The sequence below is a fragment of the Dendropsophus ebraccatus genome, chromosome 6, assembly GCF_027789765.1.
Source record: "Dendropsophus ebraccatus isolate aDenEbr1 chromosome 6, aDenEbr1.pat, whole genome shotgun sequence".
In the NCBI taxonomy this organism is placed as follows: domain Eukaryota; kingdom Metazoa; phylum Chordata; class Amphibia; order Anura; family Hylidae; genus Dendropsophus; species Dendropsophus ebraccatus.
Window position 1 is genome coordinate 113,450,421 of NC_091459.1, and position 27,745 is coordinate 113,478,165.

Genomic DNA, 27,745 nt, shown 5'->3' on the forward strand with positions numbered 1-27,745 from the left:
TTACAGTCCACCAATAAGAAAATGCTACCATCGGCACTTTTACAGACATGCGCTGTGTAAAATTATGACCGCAGTTGCAGTTGATGCCTGGGTGATCACTGGATCATCCGTGCAGCCCACAGAAGATAGCAGCGGTCTGCTGTCGCTGCTCTTATTCCATGAATCGACAACAGCATAATCAATGCTCTTAGTCGTTTGTTTTTCAAGATTTTGAAAAAGATCAGCCGACATCATTCATGTCTATTACACGAGACGATTATTGGCCGAATACGGCTGATAATAGTTTAGTGTAATAGGGCCTTTAGGGATATTAAGTTTCAATTCCTTTCCAAAAAAAAAAAAATGCTTTCAGTGAAAGAGAACATTTCTTTCCATTTCAGATGAGAAGTGGCTAAAACTGTGTCCTGTTTAGCAAATGCTCCGTGAGCTAAGCAACCTGGATCCAGACTGATACATTGAGGAAGCTGTACAACTAGTTGCAAGCTTCCTACACTGTAGCCCACAGAGGGTTGACCAAGGGCCCGGCCACACTAGCGTTTTTCTTTGTTTCTAACGGATCCGTCTATATTAATTAAACGGATGAACATAAACTGATGAGCAGACTGATGCAAACTGATTGCAAAATGTTCATCTTTATTTAATGGTCCGTTTGTATTTTGGCTTAAAACTTTTGTACATCAGTTTGCATCCGTTTGCATCAGTCAGCATCCGTTTTTCTATCCGCTTATTTTTCTTCTTTGGTTTCTCGCTGCTTCTGCGCATGCTCAGTGCAAAAACGGATGAAAAAAAACGGATGTGAACGGAAATACCTTCCGTTTTAGATCCGTCCTCATTGACTACAGTGTAAAAAGAAAACGGAAGTGCACTTTCCGTTCGTGATCAGTTTTTTTAAGCGGAAAGAAAAATACTGCAAACACTTTTTTCTTCCGTTCAAAAAAACGGATCTTGAACGGATTTCATGCGAACGGAGCACAATTAGGGCAAACGAAGCACACTAAAATAGCATGGGAATCTATGGGGATTTTAACGGATCCGACAGTTTCCGTTTTGCTTACTCTAAAACAGAAAAGGTAGACGGAATGGTGCCGGATAGTCAAACGCTAATGTGAACGTAGCCTAAGAAGGCTACACCACAATACAGTTATATCATCTCTCAGCATGGAGCAGAACCGGGACTGAATAGGTTGACAACCTGGGAGATCGAGAATGGCCTTTAAAAGGTGAATATCTAATTTTAAAGGCAGCTTGACCCCCTTTTAAAATATTTTCTTTCACAGGACAAATCCGTTACAATGCTTTCTTTGCAAAAAAAAAATCCCCCTTTAAAGTTGCCTATACACCTTCAATAACTTCATTTGTTCCATATGGTGAGGGGAAAAAAAGTCACTGCCAGTTTACCCCTCCAAGGGGTCAGGCAATAAATATCTATCATGCATGATCTGTCGGTGGAGAGTCAGGAGGCCCTCATACAACATACAGTGGGTTTGGCCGCCTGAAGCATAAAGTGTATGAGGTTGCTTTACTGTCGTTCATGATAAAAGAATATAAAAAGTGGGAGAAAGTTATCCACCAAGAAATCAGGGTCAATAATTTGCAGCGTAATCCGGATAGATAGAGACCCTGCAGAATTAGCATGACTAATTTGGTTCTCTGAAAAGAGATGGAACAGACAAAACCCATATTAAATCCAATATTAATTCCAGTCTGCTTCCCCGGCTCATCTCAGAACTGGCCATTTCCCATTGTTTTCAGCAGTTCCCAGTTCTGCGACGCTAAAGACTCTTTAATGACTATGAAATTCTCGGAAGCCGCTCACTACGCGGTAATATTTCATGATGTGCTAAAGTTTATCACCTCCTGTGAAGTGTGTATACTGGAGGAGGACTGTATGTGAAGCAATGCTAATCTGGGTAAAACTACATGGTATTACTGTGACCTGTAAGAAGCCGAAAGCCCTTAATCCCAATAAAAGAAAGACGCAAAACTTGCTTAACCCCTTCTCTGTGCCTCCTAATCCTGCCAGGAGTTCTGACTTCACATCCATTTCCTGTGAAGAACCAGCTGCCAAAGTCTACTGGAGCCTTGTGACCGAGCATTGTTCACCGTGTCTCCAGTCTGGAATAAAGGCCGTATTAATGCTCCACGCTGCTGATAATCTTTACTGAAAAAAATCAGGAAACAATGCGCTCTATACCTTCATTGTACAAAAACAGAGAAGTGAACTCGTGTCCGGCAGACGGTTTTCTGGTGCACAGTCATATCGCAATGTATTATAGCAGAACCAGCTAACCCGTAAATAGTTATTGCTGGTGCCCACTGCGGTGATACCTACCTGCCCCTAAAATAATTGGTTGATCTGTGGAACAGAAGTAAACCTCTACTGGGAAGAAGTGAAAAAGACTACTGGCAAAGAAGACACTCACAGGAACCAGATTGTATCTTTCCCTTTCAAAAGTGGTTGCTATTGGCAATGGCTTCACTTTTCCTTTACCCCATTTTAAATCAGCTGAGGACAGGCTGCTCCTTGGGTGCAAGGTACCAGTGAGATATGTATTCACTCCAACAGCTCTTTTATGCCATATCTAGTGACACTACTGTAGTTCCAGAGAAGGATTAGATTACGAAATACAGTGGTACTTTGGTTTAAGAATAACTTGGATTAAGAGGGTTTTGCAAGAAGAGCTCACAGTTTTTCGAAATTGTGACTTGGTTTAAGAGCATTGCTTTGGTTTAAGAGCTCCCTGTACTGGGTAGGAGGGGGAGTGGAGGAGGGGCATGGCCTGCATAGTGGGGTCTACAGCACTGTACTCTGACCCAGGAAGTCTCCCTCACCTTCCAAATCATAGCAGATCCACTTCAGGCTGGGGCTTACATCAGGGGACAGGACTGTGGGGGTAATCTCTTCATAGCTGTAACCCCTCTCTCCCCGGACAGAGAGCGCTGCATTTATGTGCCCACATCTGCCCTGCTCATTCCTTCATGCTCCCTACAGTCTGTCAGTCTTTGTGTTTCCCCTCCTCTCCATTCCTGCTATAATGAGCCTGCACTTACACTCAGCCATTCACACTGCTGCTATAATGTGCCTGCACTTACACTCAGCCATTCACACTGCTGCTATAATGTGCCTGCACTTACACTCAGCCATTCACACTGCTATATACAGAAGTTTCTGTCACTGTCCTCCGGCACAGCTCTGACTCTCACTTCCTGATTGGTCCATGCAGAACTCCCCACCCCCCTTCTTGTCATTGCAGTGACCACACAGACCTTTGAAGAAGCCCTGGGTATATTCTAGCCTGTTGTACTACGCTACTGCATTATGGGGATCTGTACCTCCATCCTGTATCTACAAACTGCTGCTGTTTTTCAGGTTTATGCAGTTACTATACATTATACTCCACATGCTGATTGCTATACTGTACAGTAACTTATAATATCACATATTCAGCTGTGTTCTACATGTTATTCAGAATTAAAAAAAATATATTTTTGGGGTGTGGAACCATTTGTATGCATTTCAATGATTTCTTATGGGAAAATTTGCTTTGGTTAAGAGTGGATTTGGATTACAAGCGCGGTCCTGGGAAGGAATTATGCTCGTAATCTAAGGCACCACTGTATAAAGTAATCCTATGCATAGGGAATAGTTGATCAGTGGGGGTGTCCAGAATGCATAGAGTACATGCGACCAATGCTCCATTCCTTGCCTATGGGGCTTCTAACATTGTAGCATTAGGTGTGGGCCATGCATGTATGCTATTCCTCTACTGACTCGGCTCCATTCTCGGAATCACTTGGGGTCCCCTACCAATTACACACAGGATAGGGGATGAGCTATGCCCCATCCTGTGTGTAGTGGATAACTTTTGGTCTTGGAATTACCCCCTTTAAAAAGAGTTATATAGCATTAGAAAAAGCACAGCTACTTTCCTGCAAAAAAACAGCACCACCCCCATTCTCAGGTTGTGTGTGGTATAACAGTTCATCTCCATTCACTTTATTAGAATAGAGCTACAAAACTGAATCCAAACTGAGGCTAAGGGTGGTGCTGTTTCTGAAAGAAAGCCTGGAGAGCACCCCTTTAATCATCTAGTAAGTCTAGATCTTACTTGCATTTATTGGGAAATCTTACATAAGCAACTTTAAGTAAAAGGTTAAAATGGAAAAGTTAACCGAGGGATAAAATGTGTGTCCGGATTCCCCAATAACCCAATTGCTCAGCCAAGCGGAGAGAAATAAGCCAGAGCCCTCTGGTATCACATCAGACAAAGCATCTTAACTGCTGAGCAGATCGCAGTGAGGGCACAAATCCAGCTCTGCTACATCTATACTGAGTGACAGCAGCTGTCAATGTAAAGTATAACCTTGAGCCCTGATCCCCACTCTTTGCTCTTGCAAAAAGGCTGTCAGGGCATGCTGAGAGTTGTAGTTTTTCAAGAGTTAGAGAGCCACAAGTTGGAGAACGCACCTATAGACATGGCAGACATATAATATGATAAAGCCGCAATACTTTCAGCCCGGGGACTTTTCAAAGGGCAGAAAATGCGCATAGTCTGACATTACACCCTTGACTCCACCTTGTATAGGGTGAAGGCAAAGTCTAGGCAGGTTTGCAGAGTTCACCGGCAGTGAAGCATGTCACCCCTGTATGACATCTCAGCCCTGGAGGAGGGACACCCAGGACTTCAAGAAGCAGGGACTATAATGAGACGCATCCCACAGGAAGGGGACCACAGGTTATACAGGGCAGGAAGAATCCATGGATCTTAGAACTTACTGAACCAGTGTTTGAAGAAGTTTGGAAGATCCATTCTGTCCCCAGCGCCTGATTTCTCCCGGAGAGCTCTCTCTCTTCTCTGGAGCACAGCCTAAAACTTCCTGGCCCTGGGGTGGGGGAGAATCGCAGTCACATGACCTGGCCCTTCCTACGGAAACACAGACAATTCTCTGGCCTATCCTACTTCTGCCTTAACCCCATGGATACCAAAGCAGGGAAGACGTCACTTCTGTGTGAAACTCGTCCTGGGGTTGGTTCCTAGAGCTCGGACTTTCCAGTTGTAGTTAATGTTTAAAGTAGGCTAAAAAAACCTCAGAATAAGTTGCTTAAAATAGCTATAAAAAGTACAAATAAATGTTTGTTTTTTTTTTGTTTTTTTTAAACTGCATTTAAAGAATGGACTGCATGGGAAAGTGTTCTCAATCAATGCAAAACTCCAACTCTCAGTATACTTTAACTGTTTGTGCATGCTTGGAGTTGTAGTTTTGCAACTAGATAGGTTAGAGAACACTGTAATAGAAGATATAGAAACAATGATGGGACTTGTAGTCAAGTGCTGGTGCAGACGGGGTTAAACGCAAAAGCGATTGAACAGCTTAGGTATTATATGAGACAAGTGTCCAGAACAATCTAACCTAAAGAAGGCGAGGGGGGGGGGGGGCTTAAGCGGAGACTGCAAGGTCACAGGATGCTGACCTCTGGGAGGCTGTGAAAGTACAGGCTGGGGGGCGACTTGTGTAAACTTGCAGATAACAGCCTGGATGCACATGGCCTGGGGGAAGCCGCAGATCAGTCAAAGTCAACCCTGGCTTCCACATTGCCTTAGAGCCCTATAGAAATGCTAATTTACAGGACCTATTTACATAGTGCACAGCTGGCATGTGCAGGGAGAACACAAGTCACTGATTCACTCTGTTGCTCATAGAGTCTGCTGGTGTCTAGCTGTAACCAATGGCTTATTATGGAAGGACCAGACGGCCTCTTTTGTTCAGACGTTTCTGTTTGGGTTGCCTTTGTTCTGAACGAGTCAAATAACTTCTGTTGAGTCCAACCGGTCAGGCACTCCTGTCTGTAACGTACCCACACAGTCTCTATCAAGGTCTAGAACAGTGGTATCCTTCCCGACATCCTTATACACACGAATGTTAGGGACAGGCTACAGTTTGTGTTGTCTATGAGTAGAGGTAGGTCACAGCCAGACTGCTCTTACACAGACTTATCCTTATGAGAACAAAAGGGTCAGGCAGCGAAGGTCCAATGTGCCCAATTCTTCACTTGACATTTGCTGCCCATACCCAATCTGGCCTGTATAGGTAAAGCACATAATATACTTAATCTATACAAGTACATAGCCATATGTACTAAACAGTAGCCTACTGTATTTTTTTTTCCAAGCCAAAATTGGTGATCAAGAGTATCACAGTAAAATCCCACAATGTAACAAACACGACAGCAGTAATGTAGCCTCAAAATTAAAAAATAGAGCAGTTCTTTGGCAAAGTGTCGCACCGCCCAGTGCGCTGCCTTTTCCATCATTCTATAGGACATGGTCTTCATTGTAAGGGTCCTTTTAGACAGTAGATTTCTCTGCTGGGGGGGATGCAAACGAGTGCTGTTTGCTGTGCCTTTACACAAGAAATGTAGCGGGCGGGATGCACAAACGATCCATGTATCCTTAGTGCAGGCAAGAAAACTGACTGCACAGAGATACATATATCCATGCTGTCAGTTCTCATATCACACAGTAGTACATACTTACCGTTACTGATGAGATCTGGCATCCTGTTCCTCCAGCTTTTCTGTCCAGCAGCTGTCTTCAGCCCCACCTTCTCCAGAATGATTGACAGCAGGAGGCAGGGCTTGAAGACACAGGATGCAGGATCACATCAGCAGCAGTAAGTATGTAGTGTTGTGTGATATGGAAACTGACAGCACAGATATATGTATATCCATGCTGTCAGTTTCCCTTTATAGTCATCGGGCTCACAAAGCTTGTTTACAAAAGGAGGATGTGTGGCCAACAACTATAAATTTTAAAGCCTGCTCTAAATACACGATCAGCTGAGGATCGGGCGTTTTGCCAGTCCTGGTCTGATCGCTGCCACTATTACATGGGCCAATGGGAACGTTTCTAGAAACACTCCTGGATGATAAGCAGCCCGTGTTTATTCCTGTCTGATTTCAGCCAGTGATTGGCAGGTACTGCTCACAGCGCTCATCTATGAAGCAGACAAAGAATACTGGCATTGTTAGGTCAGGAGGAGCTCAACAGGAGCAGGGGATCTGGGATAGGCAAGTATAACTTTTTCTTAACTTTATTTTTCCTATTTTTTCTCTTTAGCTGCATCATTATATAAGATTTTTTTTAAGTCCACACATAGCACATTTACTTCTGGCTCTGTGTCACGTGACATGGACAGACTCCCAAAGCAAATTAATGGGGCCATCCGGGTCTCAGTCACAGAGCAGGCAGAGTAGCGCACTGGGACTGCGGACCCGGACCGTTAAAACTTTTGGCAATAAATCTTTTTTTTTTTTTTTTTAAGAGACAAGTAGGACTCTCTAAGGACAGACACTAAGGTTTTTCACTTAATCCACTTCTGGTCTTGGTTGCCAAAAACAGCTAGAAAAATCTAAACTTCAAACTGCAAATGTATGGGCAACTTTAGGCTGCGGATTCACACAGCGTTTACACAAGTCTGTCAGTGGTATACAGTACGTGGGCAACTGGTACGCTGATCTATACCATGGCTTACTATAGGAGACAAATCACACCCACAATTAGCGACAGATTTCATCACTACCCCTATGTACTGCGATTATCCATGCTACTTACTTTTCCTGCATGTTCATACATCATTTCTAAAATATTCTGCATTAAAGTAAAAAGTCATTTTTACTGCCGACTTCCTTGTTAGTTGTTTGCTTCCTCATTACATTGTTTCGATGTAAGAAAAAAAAAAAAAAAAGACCATGACATTCTGACATACACATATACATGCACCCATCCCCCAAACAAGAGTCAGTGATTGAAGGACTGAAATGGATCGCCATTTATTTGGATCACCACCAGAATCTCAAACTTATCCTGGCTCACTGCAATCTCCATATCTGTGAAGGAGATATAAGTCTTCGGAGACCATAGACCTAGTAAAAACAATCTCCGGTAGCGAGCCGGGGAGTGAAGCGGTGTGCTTCTCTTGATTCTATCTAACCATCACTGGTGGTCAGAACACACATACCCCAACACATCAAAACGCACACAAAATGTTATAAAAACAAATCAACCATTATCTGCCCAATCTAACGCCACTCCAGTGGTTTGCCTGGTGGTTCCTCACACTTGGTCTACTTGCCCTTTAGAGATGACAATCATTGCACCAAATCATTAGCCATAGAGGTCATGTCCAGTACAGGCTACCATCACCACTGTGGCCAGTGATTGGCTACAGCAGTCATATGTATGCAAGACACGTCACAAAGACCATCAAGAACCACTGGATCTGGATCGGACAGCTTTTTAATAACACTTCAGTATTTTCATGTAATATATCCGGGTTGTCAAACTCAAATAGACAGTGGGCCAAAATTAAAACATTGCACAAAGTTGTGGTCCAACCTTGATATTTACTGAAGCCTGCGTGTGGCATTCTTGATACTGTCATGGAACCGTCCATGTCACTGCCGCATGTACCAACCCTAATGCATGTATGTGTCCTATAGGGATGGCTGGGTTGCAGCCTAGTATGGTGGTTCCTTTATGGCATCAAGCATCCAGCCACATGGGTGGTGCATACAGCAGTGACGTGGATGCCAGTGGCAGATTAACATAACCATGGGCCCTGGGCTGTTCAGAGAGCTTGCCCCTAGGTCTATATTTCACCTTAGGCACTGCATTTTTATAGTATCTCCTACCCACCTATATACAAAATAAAGTAGTTGCCCCCACAGAGTATTTATACCATTATTTCCCCCACACAGTAAGTAATCCCATAATAGTGCACCGTACAGTAGTCAGCCCCCTCAATAGTGCCCCATATAGAACTCTACCATATTATAGTTAGCTGAGCTGTCCTATCGGTGGGCCAGATATCGGAAATTGATATCCTCTGCGGGCCAAAAATAATGGCCCCACCGCCCAGACTTGGCCCACAGTTTGACATGCCTGTACTATACTCTCATACAACACCTCCCCGCATTAAGAAATTGGGTCATCTAAGAGACTTGAACAGTCTGGTTTGTAATTATCTTCAATACTAGTCATTACCTGTAAAGGCCTTACCACCATTGTAGGTATGACAACATTTCTGCACCTGCAACCTCTCCCTGATGTAACTATGACGTACAGAAACGTTATTCTACACAGCGTGAGAAAACCCTAGAGAAGCAACATATACGTGAATCTGACTATTCCTCTACAATTGAGGAAACAGGGATTCCCATAGGAACCTACCACCCAGTTGCAACCAATCCACAGCTTAGCTGGAATTTTGTATCCGCTTGTTTTGGGTAAACAGGGCCATTTCTGATATATCTCCCCCATTGTCTTGTTGTCCAAAAAGGAGACCACCGGATTAGATAAAATGATGAGAATAGAGGACGCAAAACCTGTTTATGGTTTAGGCACGGCTAACGTCTAGCCGTAGGAGATTCCTAAGCCTGTTAATGAGGGATCACTTAGATAATTATAGTTTCTGGAAATATAGTTTCTAGACAATTGCAGGGGAAACTAGTGAGGATAAGAAAAAGCAACAATTACACAAATCTATTGAGATTCACCTAGCTTCAACTATAAGCACTCCGCAAAGAGGGCCATAGAGCATCCTGTGTGTAAGCATCGAAGAGAAGAATTCTGAACTAGAGGGGGTCACATGTGAAAAGATGTGGTGGAGAGCGGTCATTACATATAGAACGTACAGTTCAAAGCGTACAGTACAAAAATAATAAAAAAGAAATACTGCAGTGCATTTGCTCAGCCACCGCTCCACTCAGAGCCTTCTACACAGCCTGCGGTACACGGAAAACCAGCACGACTGTAGCGGAACTCAGTTACGGCCACAGACTGGCTAAGCAAGCCTGACATGTCTCAACCGGGGTCCCCACTCATACCACTAAGTGTCCGGGGGAGAGGAGGACAGCGGGCCCCATCGCTGAATCCGGGGAGGTAGGTGCATGTCCTCCTGATCTACACTGCCCCCCTGGGGGCCACTGCGCATACTGCCCCCCTGTGGACCACTGCAATCAGATATTTATCACCTAAACCATAAAGAGGTGTTCGTTATAGCACCGATCCAAGAGAAGGACTGAACAAGTAATCCAGCAATCGTTCTTGCAGCCCTGCGCAGATAAGAGGGCTGTGTAAAAAGCATTTAGAGAGAAGCTTCACAGCAAGACAAATTTAACAACAGACCAAACCGGTCTACTTCTATGGGAGAGTTTTCCAGGCACGCACTGACCTGTAAAGACATCAATGTACAGGAAGGGAAAAAACTGAGAAATGACCATATTATTAGGCTTAGTGGCCAGAAGGAAAACTACAAGATTTTACAACTTTTTTTTAGATTCAGAAAAGCAAATGAGTGACATCTGCCCGATATCTACATATGGAGCATACAGCACTATTCTTGCTATCACAATTAGTCAAAAGGGGTCAATCGATCATTGTTGACTACATAGCACAATGACTTAGAAACCATAACCAGTCTTCCTCAAGACCACTGAAAGCTGTTCAGCACCATTCTAACTCTCAGAAGAGGAAATACAGCTGGGCAGAAGTTTCTATGCCAGTTCCCATTTCCACTTTCATAATATGAGGTGGTTCACCTGTACGAAGGACACAGAAGAGAGAAAACAAAACTTGTTGCTCTGACGCTCAGCAGCACGCCATATTCTGGTTTACTTGTCTTACGACGAGTCAAATGCTTCATTAAAATCAGAAGAAATAAAAACTGCACTGCTATAGTACCTGAAAGTAAATCTGATAAATAGATGAGGGCACTACCCTGAAGCCTGTTGAACGGGCCTGCCACCAATAGGGAAGTGGTCTTGTAGGTGTTCTCAGTTCTGTTCTGCTCCTATTTTCTTGATGGATATGGCTTGTGTGTTACATTTTAGTTCCTTTTAACTGGATGCACAACTGTACATAAGAAATAAAGCTTTTTCTTACCTTGCTCCTCGGCGCAGTTTCTTTGCTATCAGAAGTTTAATAACTATGCTAATTAGTTGTTTTGGTGCAATGGGGGTGGACCTACCACCCCCAGTGCACCATTATAACCCGGCTTACCAACCCTGCTCCACTTTAAAGTGTCACTGTCGTTTAATTTATTTTTTTATTTTTTGCAGAAATCAATAGTCCAGGCGATTTTAAGAAACTTTGTTATTGGGTTTCTTAGGCAAATATGCCATTAACTGCATTCAAAAAGCCTTTCCCCAGGCAGCCCCCCCCCCCCACACTGCTCATTATCAGGAAATCTTGACTGGTTTACATTAGTCGGATCCTGTCTGCTCTATGGAGAGGGGAGGGGGAGGAGGGAGATTAGTCGGCAGCAGAGAGCAGAGAACAAAGGATTACAGAGCAGGAGCTGTGTTAAAGTTCTAATCAGAGGTCAGAGAGGTCAGCGCTGACTTCAGAGGAGATAGCCCGGTGATGTTGCTGTAAATTAACTCTTTGTTGTCCTGTTTTGGTGCCTCATCTCCCTCCACCCCTCCCCTCTCCATAAGAGAACCATGAAGACAGGGGGGAGAGATTCAAACTGCTTTTTCATGATAAAAATGCATTTTTCGCCTAATAAACCCAAATACAAAGTTTCTTAAAACGCCTGTACTATCGATTTCTGCGGGAAAAACCAGTGACACTTAAAAGTTGGTCAGCTAAGTGCAAATTAAATGCACTTCAAACTGTAAATATGTCAGTAAATATGTCAGGACATCTTAAAAATGCACACATTGGGGGAGATTTATCAAAGGGTGTAAAATTTAGACTGGTGCAAACTGCCCACAGCAACCAATCACAGCTCAGCTTCCAGCTCTGGTGAAAGGAAAGAGGAGCTGTGATTGGTTGCTGGGGGCAGTTTGCACCTGTCTAAATTTTACACCCTTTGATAAATCTCCCCCATTCTCTTTTCAGGTTTCTGATCAGCTTTAATCAGCAAAAAAAAAAAAAAAAAAAGAAATCAGACACATGATAAATCTTTTGTGGAAATTAAAACCCACTAGAAAAGATGGGGAAAAAAATCTGACAAAAAGTGTCTGCTTTCAGCCAATATGCATCTGCTGATGGTACACTCCCTTTAAAAGTGACAAAACAAGTGCAGCCCCTTCACTAATGGCTGAAACTGATACCAGACCAATAAGGGGCAGCTGCTGAAACATGTATTAAAAAAAAAGGAGTTTTAGCCTCTTCAAATAATATGTTACTCATCTCGTTCTACAAGATATTACAATCCATGTGAAAATTTGTGGACACCGTCCATGAAAACAGAACACAATTCACTGAGTGAATATTGCTTATGAAAACATAACTTTTTTTTTAGCTGAAATATACATAGATACGTATGTGAAGATTACGCAACAATTCCAGCTAAATCTTCGAACAATGAACGCGTTTCCCAGAGTCCTATACATCAGCGTGAAGGACTGTAAGCTAAAGGAAGGCAACAACATTCTTGTAGGTTTTCACAACATTACATTGACGATCCCTGCCTGTGAGGAAATCACTTCCAGTGTACTTAGTCAGACAAGTTAATACTAAAGGTCACGGAAGTCAGTCAGTACGACCATCGATGAGTAAGACGGCAAAACCAATGAGATTAAAGGGGTAGTGCGGCGCTAAACAATTATTCACAAAATAACACACATTACAAAGTTATACAACTTTGTAATGTATGTTATGTATGTGAATGGCCCCCTTCCCTGTGTCCCCACACCAGACCCAGAAGTGTGGTGCATTATACTCACCGCATCTCGTGTAGACCCCCATCCGCCATCTTGGGACAATAACGTAGTCTTTGGGAGGCCGGCCGAACCGCTCCATCCGTCCCTCATGCCGGCCCCCCTCTGCCCCGTCATCAGCAGCTCAGCCGCGATTGGCTGAGCATAACTGCTCAGCCAATCGCGGCTGAGCACAGTTAAGATGTGGCAGAGGGGGGCCAGCATGAGAGACGGATGGAGCGGTTCGGCCGGCCTCCTGAAGACTACATCATTGTCCCAAGATTGAGGACGGGGGTCGACACGAGATGCGGTGAGTTGTATAACTTTGCAATGTGTGTTATTTTGCGAATAATTGTTTAGCGCCGCACTACCGCTTTAAAGATATATAATATACACATTTAATAAAGCACAATGCTACCACTAAAGGAAGAGACAGGTGCCAGTGACCCAGGACCTAATCTGGGTCCTACTCATAAGGGTGGCTTCACACGTAATGGATTCCCAGCGGATTTTACGCTGCGAGTTTCCAGCAGAATCCGCTGCGAATCCTGTAGAAAATTTTCATTCCGCTGTGAGTATGTAGACACCGGACCCTTTAACATGCATCTGGGGCTCCCGTTCAGCCAATCAGTGAACAGCCTCAGATGCAGCCGGGGCGCCAAGCAGGTAATGGATGCTCTGGGCAGCGGCGGGTTAAAGGGGCCAGTGTCTACATACTCGCAGTGTATGAATGAATGAAAATTACGATGCGGGTACGTAATCCTATTGAAAAATCACAGTAGCAGGATTCGCAGGGGATTTCGCCACAAACTCACAGCGGGAAATCTGCTGCAAATCCGTTACGTGTGAAGCTACCCTAATAAATAATTGTTGCAGCATTTAAAGATTTCAGCAAAAAATAAATAATCTACTGAATTAGCTGATTTTGAGACATGGGATGAGAAAAGATTTTTTTTTAGCAGTATGGAGGCTTAAAGTGACACTGTCACCCCCTTTGTGCTTTCTGACATCTCTACCCAGGTGTAAAGGGTAAATTTAGTGGTTTTCATACGTTATTTTATATCATACGTCATGGTGCTTGTTCAAGTAAAAAGTGATCTTTTATCAACTGCAGATTGTTAAGTGGGCGGGACCTAGCGGCATTAGCGCCACTTAGCCCCCCCACCAGCCATTGGAACAGGCTGGCCTAAAGGTCGTTGGCCAATGGCGGCATTGTGGGTGGTGCTAAGTGGCGCTGATGCCACGAGGCCCCGCCCACTTAACACAATCTGCAGTTGATAAAGGATGACTTTTTACTTGAACAAGCACCATGACGTATGATATAAAATAAGGTATGAAAACCGCTAAATTTACCCTTTACACCTGTGTAGAGATGTCAGAATGCACAAAGGGGGTGACAGTGTCACTTTAACTACAAGGGAACTTACAGTATTGAGGCCTAACAACTGTGGACAAAGAAAAAAAAAAAAAAAAAAAAAAGAAGATCTACCCCTATTTTTTTTTTTTTTAAGAAAACAACAGATGTATATAATATACATAAAAAACGTACTCATACGCCAGCTGCATCCCCCATTCATCTGATAGGCGGGCAGGGGGCTGCAACAAGGCGAGAAAAAGCCGTGGCCTGGAAAAAAGGCATAAACTAGGCAAAAATCTATACCTGCTTCAGAGCCGGTGTAGATTTTCATGTAATGCCTGCACTGGGACGGACGCCTGTACTACAAGATGTGTGTAAAATTATTATACACACACACACACATTATTATTATTTTTTTTTTTTAACACACGTACAACAAAGAAATTACTTGTCTCCAGGTTTGCATTGTTAGTACTGTATTCCTTTTCAAAGTTCTATGCTGAGCCACAGAATTAGCAAAATGCTTTCTTTTAGAAGGAGTTTCTGACACGCTCTGTTAGCGTCCAAGTCTACAAGCCATTTATACTCCTATGATACAAATCCAAGAGTGGAATAAAGATATTACTGTGAACGCTTTCTTCCACAAAGGGCAGTTCTGCTAAAGAGCCAAAATGGTTATAGGCTGACACAATCACACGAGGAAGTTTCCTGGACAGCAAAGTACAGAGCAGCGACATTGTCCTCCAAGACTCCTGAAAAGCTTAGCAAATAATCAATGAATTAACTTACCCAACGTGTCTTTTAAATTTTTTACTATGGAGGCCTTTCGAGCGCTGTTTTTCCTCTCTACATAATTGGAAGGTACAAAGCCGGTTTTGTTCATGGAGTTGCGAACACGCCACCAGGATTTTGAGTCATCCAAAAGCAGGAGGCGCTCATTCTTCTTGATGTCCAGCTCCTGATCTTGCTGGGCCACGTAGTCAAACTTTGCGACCACAACCACCTCTTCTGTCGTCATCTTCTAATCTTATTGGCACTGAAATGGAAGACAAACACGCCACACTATTATTCTTTTATACATACACAAGCTGCATAGTAAGTGACATAGTTGACAAGATGCTAAATCTCCGTTAATTTATACCTCAATAGAAGGCTATGTTTTAGCACTACAGATGACATAGCTTCTTAAAAGGGGTAGTGTGGCGGTAAACAATTATTTACAGAGTAACACACATTACAAAGTTATACAACTTTGTAATGTATGTTATGTCTGTGAATGGCCCCCTTCCCCGTGTCCCACCACCCCCACCCGTGTACCCGGAAGTGTGGTGCGCTATACATACCTGTTACGTGCCGACTCGTCTCCGATCTTCAGTCAGCGGTGTAGTCTTCGGACGGCCGGGCCGAATCCCTCCGAGCGTCCTGAGTGCTGGCCGTCCTCTTCAGCGTCATCAGATGCTCAGCCGCGCTTGGCTGAGCACAGTTATGCTCAGCCAAACGCGGCAGAGGGCGTCCGGCACTCAGGACGGACGAGGGATTCGGCCAAAGAAGACATAGCAGACTGAAGATCAGAGACGAGTCGGCATGTGACAGGTATGTATAGCGCACCACACTTCCGGGTACACGGGTGGGGGTGGTGGGACGGGGAAGGAGGCCATTCACAGACATAACATACATTACAAAGTTGTATAACTTTGTAATGTGTGTTATTCTGTGAATAATTGTTTACCGCCACACTACCCCTTTAATCATAGAAGAAACAGAGTATGAGCGTATATAGTGTACAATTAGTAATATACAAAGAAACACACATAAAATGAGTACTGAAGCCCATGCAAAAAAAAAAAAATTACAACTGGATCAAGGTGACTAAAATAATAAAGTCACTGATTTTTACAGTCACTGTGGGATCAATACATGACAGTAACTAGAAAACAGCAGGGATGTGGAACATCCGAACAGGATTTGGCGGAGGATTGGGGCAGGTGAGTATGACTTATTTTTATGTTCTCCTAGACAAACTGTAAAATTTACCTAACAGAAAATTACCTGTGGGAGCATAACAGCAGGTTAGGTGCTTCCAACCTATGTTTAGTTAACCTTTAAAAGAACTCTGAACATAGAAAATGTAAAAAAAGATCTCAGAAATTACTTTCTTGTTCTCATTCTTTCCGTTAGTGATATTTTGTCTCATACTTCACAAGGATACACAAATAAAAAAAATCTCAGTAATTCCTTCCATGTTCTCATACTTTCATTTGATATTTTGTCTCATATTTCAAATAAATTAAAGATGTCAATCAAAAAAATTTATCTGTTTCCCAGAAGATAGGCCATATCCTGTTCCCCGCTCCTTGCTGTACTGTGTCTGACTGTAAAACAGTCTGCAGCAGGAGCCACCCCCTTCCTGCCAGAAGCAGGAGCCCCCACCCCTCACTGCCCCGCCCGCAGCAGGAGCCTCCCCCCTCTCTGCCCCGCCCGCAGCAGGAGCCTCCCCCCTCTCTGCCCCGCCCGCAGCAGGAGCCTCCCCCCTTCACTCTAAACATGTATAAATTTTTTTACTTTGTATCATATACTTCTTCACAGCAAAATACCCCCTCTGTTATGCCACCACCTTTACCAGGACAGAGGGACAGGGGTCCCCACGATCACGAGAATTTCGGGTTACCAAGATCAGATATTAATAAAAAAGTTTTGTTATTTGGGGAGAACTTTGCTTTGTGTGACATACTTAGTGGTTGTGTCTGTCTCTGCAGTCAGTGTACGGGGAGAAGTAATGAGTGCAGCTTTGCTGGAGTATTGTTTGCTATAAAATAGAAGTGTTACAGTTTCCTGTTTCTAAGTCTAATAAGACAATGCATGAAACAACGTAGTCAGGAAGGGGAGCCACAGTTCAAGTTCACTGCAAAACCAAGGACGCCTATTTTTAATACTGGAGGTTCTTCCAGTAAGGTCCATGGGTTGTTTACAAAACAGTCATGTAAAAGGACCCCTACACATATGTCAGTCCCTCTAGGACTGTACAAATATGACACATTACCTATCATAGCAATCTGACAGTTCCTAGGTCCCACTAGTCTCCTGGTCTCTCTTCACATTACTCAATAGCCACAACATTGACCTACTAGAGCCAGTCATCGGCTACTGTAGTTGTGAGTCGTTGTCCAAAGGGACCAGTAAGTACAGGGACTGGCTGGTCTTGAAAGCTTTGGAACACAAGTGGTGCAGGATCAGCAGCTTGGCAGCTTTATTCCAGTAAGGGTAGCTTCACACGTTCCGACTCGCAGCGTTAATAACGCTCCGAGTCGGCTAGGTCCTGGCAGATCACTTTCACTACATACACACAGCGGTCTGAACGACCACTGCGTGCATGGACCTAGCCGACTCGCAGCGTTATTAACGCTGCGAGCGGTACCTGTGAAGCTACCCTTATTAAAACACATTACAAAGTTATATAACTTTGTAATATGCTTCAATCACCTATCTGCCTCCCTTCCCTGTCTTCCCCCCCCCCCATTACCCCCCACCAGGAAATGAAGTAAACTCATTCTTACCTAATGACTGTTGACCCCAGGCTGCTCTGTGCTCAGCCATTTTGTGACAAAGAGGGAGGTGGGTCTAAGCCCTGTTAGGCCAGCCTCCCTTTGTCAGATGACTCAGGTTGCTGAGCTCTTATTGGCTGAGCAAGATGTAAGCCATCTAACAGTTCTACAGAGTCTACAGAGTTCTACAGAGTTAGACATCACAGGAGACAAAGTGCATCATGGGAAAGCCCAAACCAGGAAGTAAAGAAAAATGAAGACACCAACTAGAGCTTCAGTTCAGTTTTTTTTTTTTTTAAAATCAGAGCTGGAGTTGTCCTTTAAAAGAATCTGTCTCATTATCCCTGTCCATATTCCCTGTTAGGGCAAATAAACATCATGAAGCATGGAAATGCACTTTATCAGCCTCCATAAGAGAAGCACATGGTAAGCACGGCACATTCATATAAAAGATAAAGAACACAAAATACTAATGTACCATGGAGAAATTACTGGAATGGAATAAAACTTTATTACGTATGATCATCTGACCAGCAGGAGGCAGTGTGTCACACCACAACAAAGGCAGCGTTCACTAAAAGGCCTCAATACTAAAACCAGTCACCAGATCCCAAACAGAACCTGGAGTCTTAGATAAAGACTATACAGTTCCAGCCCATAACAGTCCAGGTTTCTCATTCACGACACCACTGAAGATGTCAGGACATAATGGCTGTAACCAAAATTTCCTTCTGCTAAGCACCTGAAAATAGTGCAGGGGGACATGGGGCTGTGTAATGAAGGGGCGACTGTGTCTGGATGGCAGACAAGGAAACTGATAGGAGCTACCAAGGGTGTCAGAGGATCACACAATTCTCTCTACGGTGGTCTGACCAGAAGTTGTTTGTTATGGGTGTGTTCTCACATAACCAATGCTCCCAACATCTAACAGCTTGGTCATCCTGCTTCTTCCCTCCTTTCAAAGTCTGCTTGGGCAACATGTCTTCAGTTGGGTCTAGCAGTCAGTACTCTCTTAGTAAGGCTGGGTTCACACTACATTTTTGCAATGGTTTTTTTTTTTTTTTTCAAAAGACGGATGAAAAGAAAAACGGACCAAAACCAATCAGTTTTTTTTTTACCGACACAAAAAGTCTACCTCATTTTTGTGAAGGAATGCAATGGGGGGAGCACTTTGAGCCTTCCACCACACTAATTTTGAATCGCTTTTTTTGGGGCTATAGAAACAATTGCTCCCCAAAAAAAAAAAAAAAAAATACTTGACAGCAGTTTTTACTGCATTTTATTTATTGCATTAGTATAGGCTTTTTTTTCTGGTATTTTATAACCTCCGTTTATCTCATTATAAATCCTGTGATTCTTTCATCATGTAAATCTAAAAATTCTATTAAAGAATTGGGGGAAAACACCTACAAGGATGAAAACATGAATATTTTTCTGGCAATTTCTTTCCCCATAAAAGTCTATGGGCGGGGGGGAAAAAAAAAAACACTATCTCTTGAAGAAAAAAGAGAGAGAAAAAAAAAGGAGCAACTACCAAACAGAAAAAATGACAAGCAGCCCTAATACAACTCCAAACACAAAAAGGCCATAATATATTCCTACTGGCTGCAGTGTTTTGGAGTCCAAAAAAACAAAACCGCCATGCACCAATATTGGCATTTTTATTGCAGGCTTTTTATAGTAGGCTTAAAATATAATAATTACTCCAAAAATAATCCCTATTTATAGTCAGCTGACCAGATCCCTAACACTGGGTGGCTGAGCATCAGTCAATCAGTGCCAGACTTTTTACGCCCCACTTGCACAACACAGGCAGGAGGGGTAACATGGTGCATAGTAGGGGACATTAAATATTTGGAGGGATCGAGGATACGCGGGCCAACTACGGAGGGGGGGGGGGGGGAAGTATAAAGTATGGGGACTACCTGCAGGAGGGAGGATGTATACAGTATAGGGAAAACAACTGAAGAGGGGGTAGTGAGGTATACAGTATGGAAACTGCTTTCAGAGGGGAGATTGAGGTATACACTATGGGGACTACCTCCAGAGAAATAGAGGGGGGTATACAGTATAGTGACTAGCTGCAGAGGGGGAGAGGGAGGTATACAGTATGGGGACAACCTGTAGGGGATAGTATGCAGTATGGAGGCCTAACTATAGGGGAACATACTTGGGCATACAGTATGGCGGGGAACTATCATATAGAGTGGGGCCACAGTGTAGAGGTACACAGAAAAAAATAAAAATAAATAAGCCCTAGCCTTTTTTTGGAGGAAAAAAAAATATTTTGAGACCCTGTCCTATTTTTTGGAGAAAATATATAACAAGCACACACACACTACATAAAAGCTATTATAAGGACAAAGAATCCAGCATAAAAGAGACAAGACATTGCCAAATGCTATAAAGTTTTCCATTTGCAGTATATAGAGTCTGTACATTAGATGGAAAATGAAGGACATACAGCGCCCCCTCATGGTTCCTTGTGTATCTATTTAAAAGGAGGAAAAAAAGGCTAAAATAGGAAATCAGGAATTTAACATCACCATAAAAATGTCAATTTCTGCCACAGCTCGCTCTCTTGTAATGTAATTCAAATCCCTTCAAGTTTTTTTTTTTTTTTACATTTGCCTCTGGTGGAAAGGTGAAAAGTCAAGAGAAAGAACTCTGAAGACTTTACATAGAGGGATCTCATAAGTTTACACAGAAAAAAGGCCTACTAGACACTATGGGACAAGCAGCCTATTACTGTCAGAATAACAGAAAAGTTGCGGGAGGACAATGATGATGGAAGCATTTCAATCTTTTCACGCTTGCACTAACCTCTCCTCCACACTCCAGATTGCTGAACTTAACTATTTTCTAAGAAAAGTTTCATTCTTTGCAGAGAGAAGAAAGGAGAAGCAAAAAGGGTGATGCAAAAGTTTTTCCTGTAGGTTGTTGAGAAATAAATAGAAAGTACTCCGATAATGATAGAAAACCTAAAAACAAGATAAATCACAAAACAAAGATTTGTAGGTCTTTGCTCATGACAAGTCAAATAGAACATCTTTTGACATCTCCAAATCCCAGCATTAAAACTCCAGTGTAAGCAACACCTATTTTACACACATATTTTGGCCAATGGCAACAAAATATAACAATACACCACTTTATAATATAGTTACTATATCATCCTACATTGTATTTCCATCCAGGGTGTATTTGCTACTGGGGTACAGAATCATGTGATTTCCAAGTGGAGTCTGACTACAAATAGTCTCCTTTGTAGTCAGGTTCCATCAGTAGGCGATCCCCTACTTCCTGGCACACATGCTGTTCCGTTGCGTGATTTGTTCTGCCACCGCATGCTTGACTGAAAAGATATATCAGAAGGATGTCACAGAAAGGAACCATTACGGTAGCAGCAAAGAGAAGAATACTGAGGGCACTGCAGCCTATAGTGGTGAGATGAGGTAGGAAGTAGTGGAGACTGATCTTGTCCAGCATGGGGGAGGGGGAGCCTTTATTATGTCCAAAAATGATGTTTGATGAGGAGGAAGAATGTTTTTGCAACGCATTATTGAAAGGAAAAATCTCTAATGTGGACCTTCCTGAAATTGTACAATATCGGTGAATAAAAAATTAAAAAAAATAAAAAGTTGTAGTGTGTGAAACCCCTTTACATAGCTGGTTGTGCTGCTGCTTCTGATATAAACCCTATACATCACATTGTTCCTGCCCGCTGTCACTCATATGATCCCCATTCTCCCTCCCCCCTCCCTCCACTGTGTCAAATATAGGAGGGTAAGAGGTTTGCACGCAGTAAAGAAAACTAAGAGAGGGAGAAGAGAACTAAGAAACTGCAGAGGCAAGGAGAGGAGAGATCATACACAGAGGCATCATTGGTGTGTGTATGCACTGTACAGAGGAGATTATACAGCGTCTGTATCAGTACAGGAATGAACTTGTGTTATATATGAGAGCTAATGCAGGCGGCAGCATTGATGGGTCCCATATTGTATGTATTAGGTCCTGTACACACCCCACCAGAGCCCAATTATTGGAGGAATATTCAAGAAATATATCTAGACATATACCCAGAAGAAGAGAAAATAAAAACATATACCATGTGGTATATATTATTTTTGTATATAGGAGTGCAGCCTGCGGGATATGCTCATGTATACCACCCCGACTAAGGACAAAAAGGCAGCCGGTGGTATCTCTCAGATGAGCCCTAGGCATATGTTTAACATTTAGCTTCTCCTGGTACATACACAGAGCCTCATTGAGGGGGACTGTAGTCTGTTACTAGGAGCAGGTTGCAAATATCTATTTAATCCCCTCACTCACATTAGCTCCATTTAATCTCTATAACAAGTAAGAATCATTTTTCTTGTCAAAGTCATCCACTGCCATTCAGAATCCTGTTTACTGTAGATCTACACGCCTGGAGCCAGGTATATTTGTACAGACAACGTTAAAGGTCTGTACCCTGGCTGGTCTCTATTGGCGGCGCTGAGGGATTCGTTATTTCTAAGGTTGCACAAGGCGCAATTACCGAGTCACATTCTCCTCTCAGTACTTTTCAGATTGCTTAACTCCATGTTACTTTTATACTGTACAGGCAAAAATAAAAGGAAGTAGAAAGTACAATGAAAAAAAACAAACAAACACTTACCACATCTAGTTAAGCAATGCAGAGAAAACATTCCAAGCATGTCACTTATAGGCAAGGTTTTTTTTGTTTGTTTTTTTTTTAAATAAAGAGATCTGTAAGCGACTTTCACTAAAAAAAAAAAAAAAAAAATTCAAAAATTTCCAGTCTGACACAGTGCTCTTTGCTGCCAACTCTGCGTATGTCAGGAACTGAACAGAGCAGTAGCAAACCTCTCCTGCTCTGGACAGTTCCTGACATGGACAAAGGGGGCAGTAGAGAACACCGTATCAGACTACAAAGAATAGAGATGAGCAATAGCAGCTGATAAGTACTGGATGACATTTTTTATTAAAGCGCAATCTGACCCCCCCAAACAACTTGTACTTTCGGATAACTGCTTTTAATCCAAGATCTGTCCTGGGGTCCGTTCGGCAGGTGATGCAGTTGTTGTGCTAAAAAACAACTTTTAAACTGGCAGCCCCGTGCCCTACGGGAGTGGCCTAGATTGTGTGTGCATTAGGCTGGCACAACCTCTCTGTCCCTCCTCTCCGCCCTCCTCACCATTAACTAAAAGAAAGAGAGCAAAAAAACACAGGCACCGGCGCCTCGTGTAACACCTTAGGATGAATGGGATAGTGGGTAGGGAGCCACTTGGGCTTGATGCGTATCACCCAAAGAGGGTTAAGAAGTGTAGAAATGTCCAGATCCCGGTAGCTGCTAAGCTAGACGTACCAACGGACGGGATGCTCCCACCGGGGGCCCGTATAGGAATGATGCAGAGAAAGTGATAAAAACACAGGTACAGTGACTCCAGCGCTGCTACCGTAGGACCATCACAGGATTCCGATAGTTAAGATATTAGAGGATTTAAGATATTAGATAAATCCTCTAATATCTTAACTATCGGAATCCTGTGATGGTCCTACGGTAGCAGCGCTGGAGTCACTGTACCTGTGTTTTTTATCACTTTCTCTGCATCACTCCTCACCATTAGGAATGCTCCAGGCAGATTGCCTCCTATTCATCAGCTGTGGCAGCCCGGCACATGGGCTGGATCGTTAAGACACTTGTGCAAATGGTCAGCATGGAGAAAATGTTTCAGTGGCATATCTAATGATGAAAAGGGTGGGGAGAAGGGACGGAGGGGTGGTGCAAAGTTAGGGCACAGATACTTCCGTTGGGCACGGAGCTGCCAGTTTAAAAGCTGTTTTTAGCACAATAACTGCATCACCTGCCGAACGGACCCCAGGACAGATCTTGGATTAAAAGCAGCTATCCGAAGGTACAAGTGGTTTTGGGGGGGGGGGTCAGGTTGTGGGTACAGAGTCGCTTTAAGAAACTGAACACAAAAAGAAGGGACAAAGTCAGGGGTTAGTTGGGAGAAGGATAAGGGGTAACATGAGAATATTTTGCGGAAAGAGTAGTAGGTGCTTGGAACAAGCTTCCAGCAGATAAGTCTACAATAAGTAAATGTAAACCTTCCTGGTATAACCATATATCTAAACTAAGACAGGGAAGAGTTTGGACAATTTCATCAGTCCTAGAACCTAAAACAGTGAAAGTTCTGGAGGATATCACAGTCATTCTGCTTGCCACGGCTACATCCAGGGGCCTTAGAGATATATACATATTATGCAATTTTAGTCAGCCTACAACTAACAATATAACTATAAACTAAAATTTACGTTGAAAAAAAAAAAAGCACTGTGTAAATTACAACACAGAGATTCTGTGCCAAAATCAGAGGGGCGTATTTCTGTCATGTGACCATACCCTAACGTCAAAGTCACCTTGTGATTGTAAACTACCTAGCAGAATATAAAATATAGACTATGCAAAAAACAAACAAAAATACATGTTTTACAATAAAACATATCACACAGTTATTTGCGTACCTTCGCCACATCAAATCTTTCAGTTTTCCAAATCCTGAGATCTACCTAAAGAAAAAATTACACAAAAATTAGAAGGGAAAAAAAGGACACAAAGCACAGATATAAAACATGGATGAAAGGTAAGGAGCGCTACAGACACAAGAAATAACAATTAAAGAGCTCATCATAGACAGTGCTGGCATAATGCTGAGGGACCACCCACTGTTACCCCTGTTGAACAATACACTGAGCTTGAAGAGGTAGCATATCCTTGTAACATGTAAACCCCTTTAAAGTGAATGTACCATGAGGAAAATTGCTTTAAGTTTTTTTTACATGAACAGACCGGCACCAACGCGGGGGTGTCAGTGTTGCGGTGCTCTTTTTGAACCACGGCCCGATCCCCGCGCACAGTGCCTGTCTATAGTGGGGCACCGGCCCAGCCTAAAGCACTCCCCTCTGTGACGCAGCTAATTGGATTCAAAGAGGGGAAGGGGTTGCGTCACACTGGGGGCGGGCGGGCCGCCTCCAGTGCTTCAGGCCGGGCCAGGTTGCATTTCAAAAAAAGCACCACGGCTCCGGCATCCCCGCGCCAGTCTAATCATGTAAAAAAGCTTAAAACTATTTACCCGACGGTACATTCGTTTTAAAGGCAATGGGGGAGATTTATCAAAGGGTGTAAAATTTAGACTGGTGCAAACTGCCCACAGCAACCAATCACAACTCAGCTTTAGGCAGTGCTGAAAGGAAAGCTGAGCTGTGATTGGTCGCTGTGGGCAGTTTGCACCAGTCTAAATTTTACACCCTTTGATAAATCTCCCCCATAGTGTCACGAGAAAAAGACCTGTTCTTTTTTGAGAACTTTACATTTTATACTATAAAATAATGAAATCATGAAGTTTTCATTCCGACCATTAAACCCAAAACTAAGCTCACACTTCCTGTTCATTGTATCTGTGTCCCGAGGGCTTGCTGTAAAGGATTTCTCTAAATGCTAATAAAAAGAGTTTAGGCAAGATGGCAGCCCCCATAATAATGTACACACACATTAAAAACAGAAAGCAGTAACTGATGCTCAATGTATTAGGACATTATGGCAGTGCTTCCTCTGGGGCGCTCCACATTGGTGTAGGACGGGAGCCAAGGACGAGACTTTTTTTGTTATGTTCTACCCTATTTCCTGTTGCTAATTTTTATGTGTGAGGGTGGCATGGAATCATTCTCCCTCGATCCCCATCCCTGGCTGGTGAGTGTGGGGCCACAGTGCTCTCTACACAACTAAACAACTGGGTGTCAAGTCCTCCTCAAGTCCCTCTTAAAATGCCTTAACATGTTATGCGGTCATCCAACCACATGGTGGCATGCTAGGGCAGACCTGGGCACTGTCCGTCCCGCAGACCAGCTCTGATCGGCCTGCGTCAGAGTATCTGTGCTACGGGGCCCCAGAATTGCTTTGTGTCCATCACTGCATGGTAAACAAAGATTAAGGACAGACTGCGGGGAGCGGCACTCCTGGGCCGGAGAGGAGGCTGGGGTGTAACCAAACTAAGGGCCCTATTCCACCGGGCGATTATCGTTCAGATTATCGTTAGAATCTAAACGATAATTGTTCGGTTGAAATGCAGTTAACGATTAACGACCGAACGAGAAATCGTTGATCGCTTTATAAGACCTGGACCTATTTTTATCGTTGCTCGTTCGCAAAACGTTTGCATTGAATAAGACGTTGTTCGGTCGTTCGCAGTAGATACGAACGCAATAGCGAAGAAAAAACGATTGCAAATACGATCATAAGTAACGATTATCGTTCCATGGAAATGAGTGAACGTTTTCATGTCTTTTGCAATAGCGGTCATTTTAGATAGTTAACGATTATGCGAACGATAATCGTCCGGTGGAATAGGGCCCTAACAGTGTAAGTAAAGTACTTGTGTCTCCTGCTCCACTACTCACGGGTGGGGGTGGGGTGTAGCGATCAGCACCTACTTCTGCTGCAACTACACAGACTGAGCACCTGGGGACTATTGTACCTAACATCTCCTGGATAATCTGCTGTATATAATATGTCGTCATCATCATCATCATCATATATTAAATCTGTAACTCCAATCACTTGTTAATAGTAGTTCTGCTTTCATGTATATGAATCAGGAAGCTCAGGATGAACAGTGCAGTTTTATCACAGGCACAGGATCATTAATATAGATTTCAGTACAATAAGCAATTACCATCATCTATAATTCTGGATCTGTAACTTCAATCACTTTCTAAGAGTATTTCAGCTCATGCCCCAGTCCGTCATGTCATCTGGCCAGAATTGGAATGTGACCTCTTACTTAGAGAAGTAAAACTAAACCATATATTACTGTTAATGGATAGTATATGATAGTACAGTATATGGGACACTATTGGGTAGAACTGTATTAAGTGTGGCCTCATGGGAAATTTAATTGCCCACGCCTGTGCTGGGTGCATGTAATTTATATAGTAGATCTCTCTAACCGCGCTTCTCTACAGACAGTTGAAGGACGCCTGTCATCACTTTCATGCTGCCTATACCCACAAGTCATTGGGGTGGTCCTTTTTGGCTTCTCCCTGTCCCACCGGCCTTGATTAAAATATGTATCCCTACACCCGAACAAAGAGAGGCCTATCAATCATGGCTGGTGGGTGGGAATAAGTCATCTGGGACCTCCACTTGTGGTTCAGGAAACATTAAAGTGACAAAAGGTTTCTGTAAAAAAAAAAAAAAAAAAGAAAAGGCGGCTGTGAATGTCATAAACCCAGTGATATCAGACTGTGAATAGCAGCATAGTGCAAAGGCCACCACTGTCTTCTATACCAGCACTGAGAAGCGGTCCCATCAAAGCTTAGACCAGCGATTCTAGCGTCCTGCTCCTACATTCAATCCCATAGGCTGCTGACACTTCCTGTCTGCAGCCTATATGACTCCGGGACGTGCCCTCACCGGCAGGCGTGATGTGAAGTCATCACACCTGCCGGAGGTTCCGTCCCTGCGGCACACAGGATGCAGCCAGAAGCAGCAGAAGAGCTGTTCCCTGCATCCGGAATAGGTGAGTATGAGGTTCTTTGTTTAGTTTTTTTTATTGATGCATAGCATGTGGGGGGCTTAGTATTGTGAGTGGCACAGCATGGGGGCTTAGTATTGTGAGTGGCACAGCATAGGCAGCTTAGTATTGTGAGTGGCACAGCATAAGGGGGCTTAGTATTGTAAGTGGCACAGCATAGGGAGCATTATTTCTATGGAGGCAACAGCATGGAGGGTGTTATTACCGAGGGGAACAGCATGGGGGGTATTACTGCTGAGAGGGACAGCATGGGGGGCATTATTACTAGGAATGACACTGTATAAGGAGCATTAATATTAGGGAGGGCAAAATAGTGAGCATTTTTATTATAAGGTGCACAACAGGGGTATTATTACTATATTGGGGCACAGTACAGGTGGCGTTTTTACTATATTGGGGCACAGCAGGGGGCATTATTACTATACGGAGGGCACATCAGAGGACATCATTACTATATGGGAGGCAGAGCATGAGAGAGAAAGGAAATAAAGTTGCTAGAAATGTGCGGAGCCTAAGATGTTTGCCCGGCAGGTTC

General features: G+C 43.3%; 1 protein-coding gene across 5 annotated transcripts in view; it reads right to left on the reverse strand.

The window, feature by feature from the left end:
- The window catches only part of NCK1 (NCK adaptor protein 1), a 90,665-nt gene that overhangs the window by 21,150 nt on the left and 41,770 nt on the right, over positions 1-27,745 (reverse strand). For 4 of the 5 annotated variants that reach the window (XM_069975687.1, XM_069975685.1, XM_069975688.1 and 1 more), the window contains 2 exons: positions 24,143-24,187; positions 14,853-15,099 (listed from right to left, as the gene is read on the reverse strand). In XM_069975687.1, coding sequence (XP_069831788.1) covers positions 14,853-15,081 — 229 coding nt within the window. In that variant the 5' untranslated portion in view covers positions 15,082-15,099; positions 24,143-24,187. Of the gene's footprint in view, positions 1-4,777; positions 4,890-14,852; positions 15,100-24,142; positions 24,188-27,745 lie in introns of those variants that run through there. The other variant, XM_069975689.1, reaches the window with a different exon arrangement.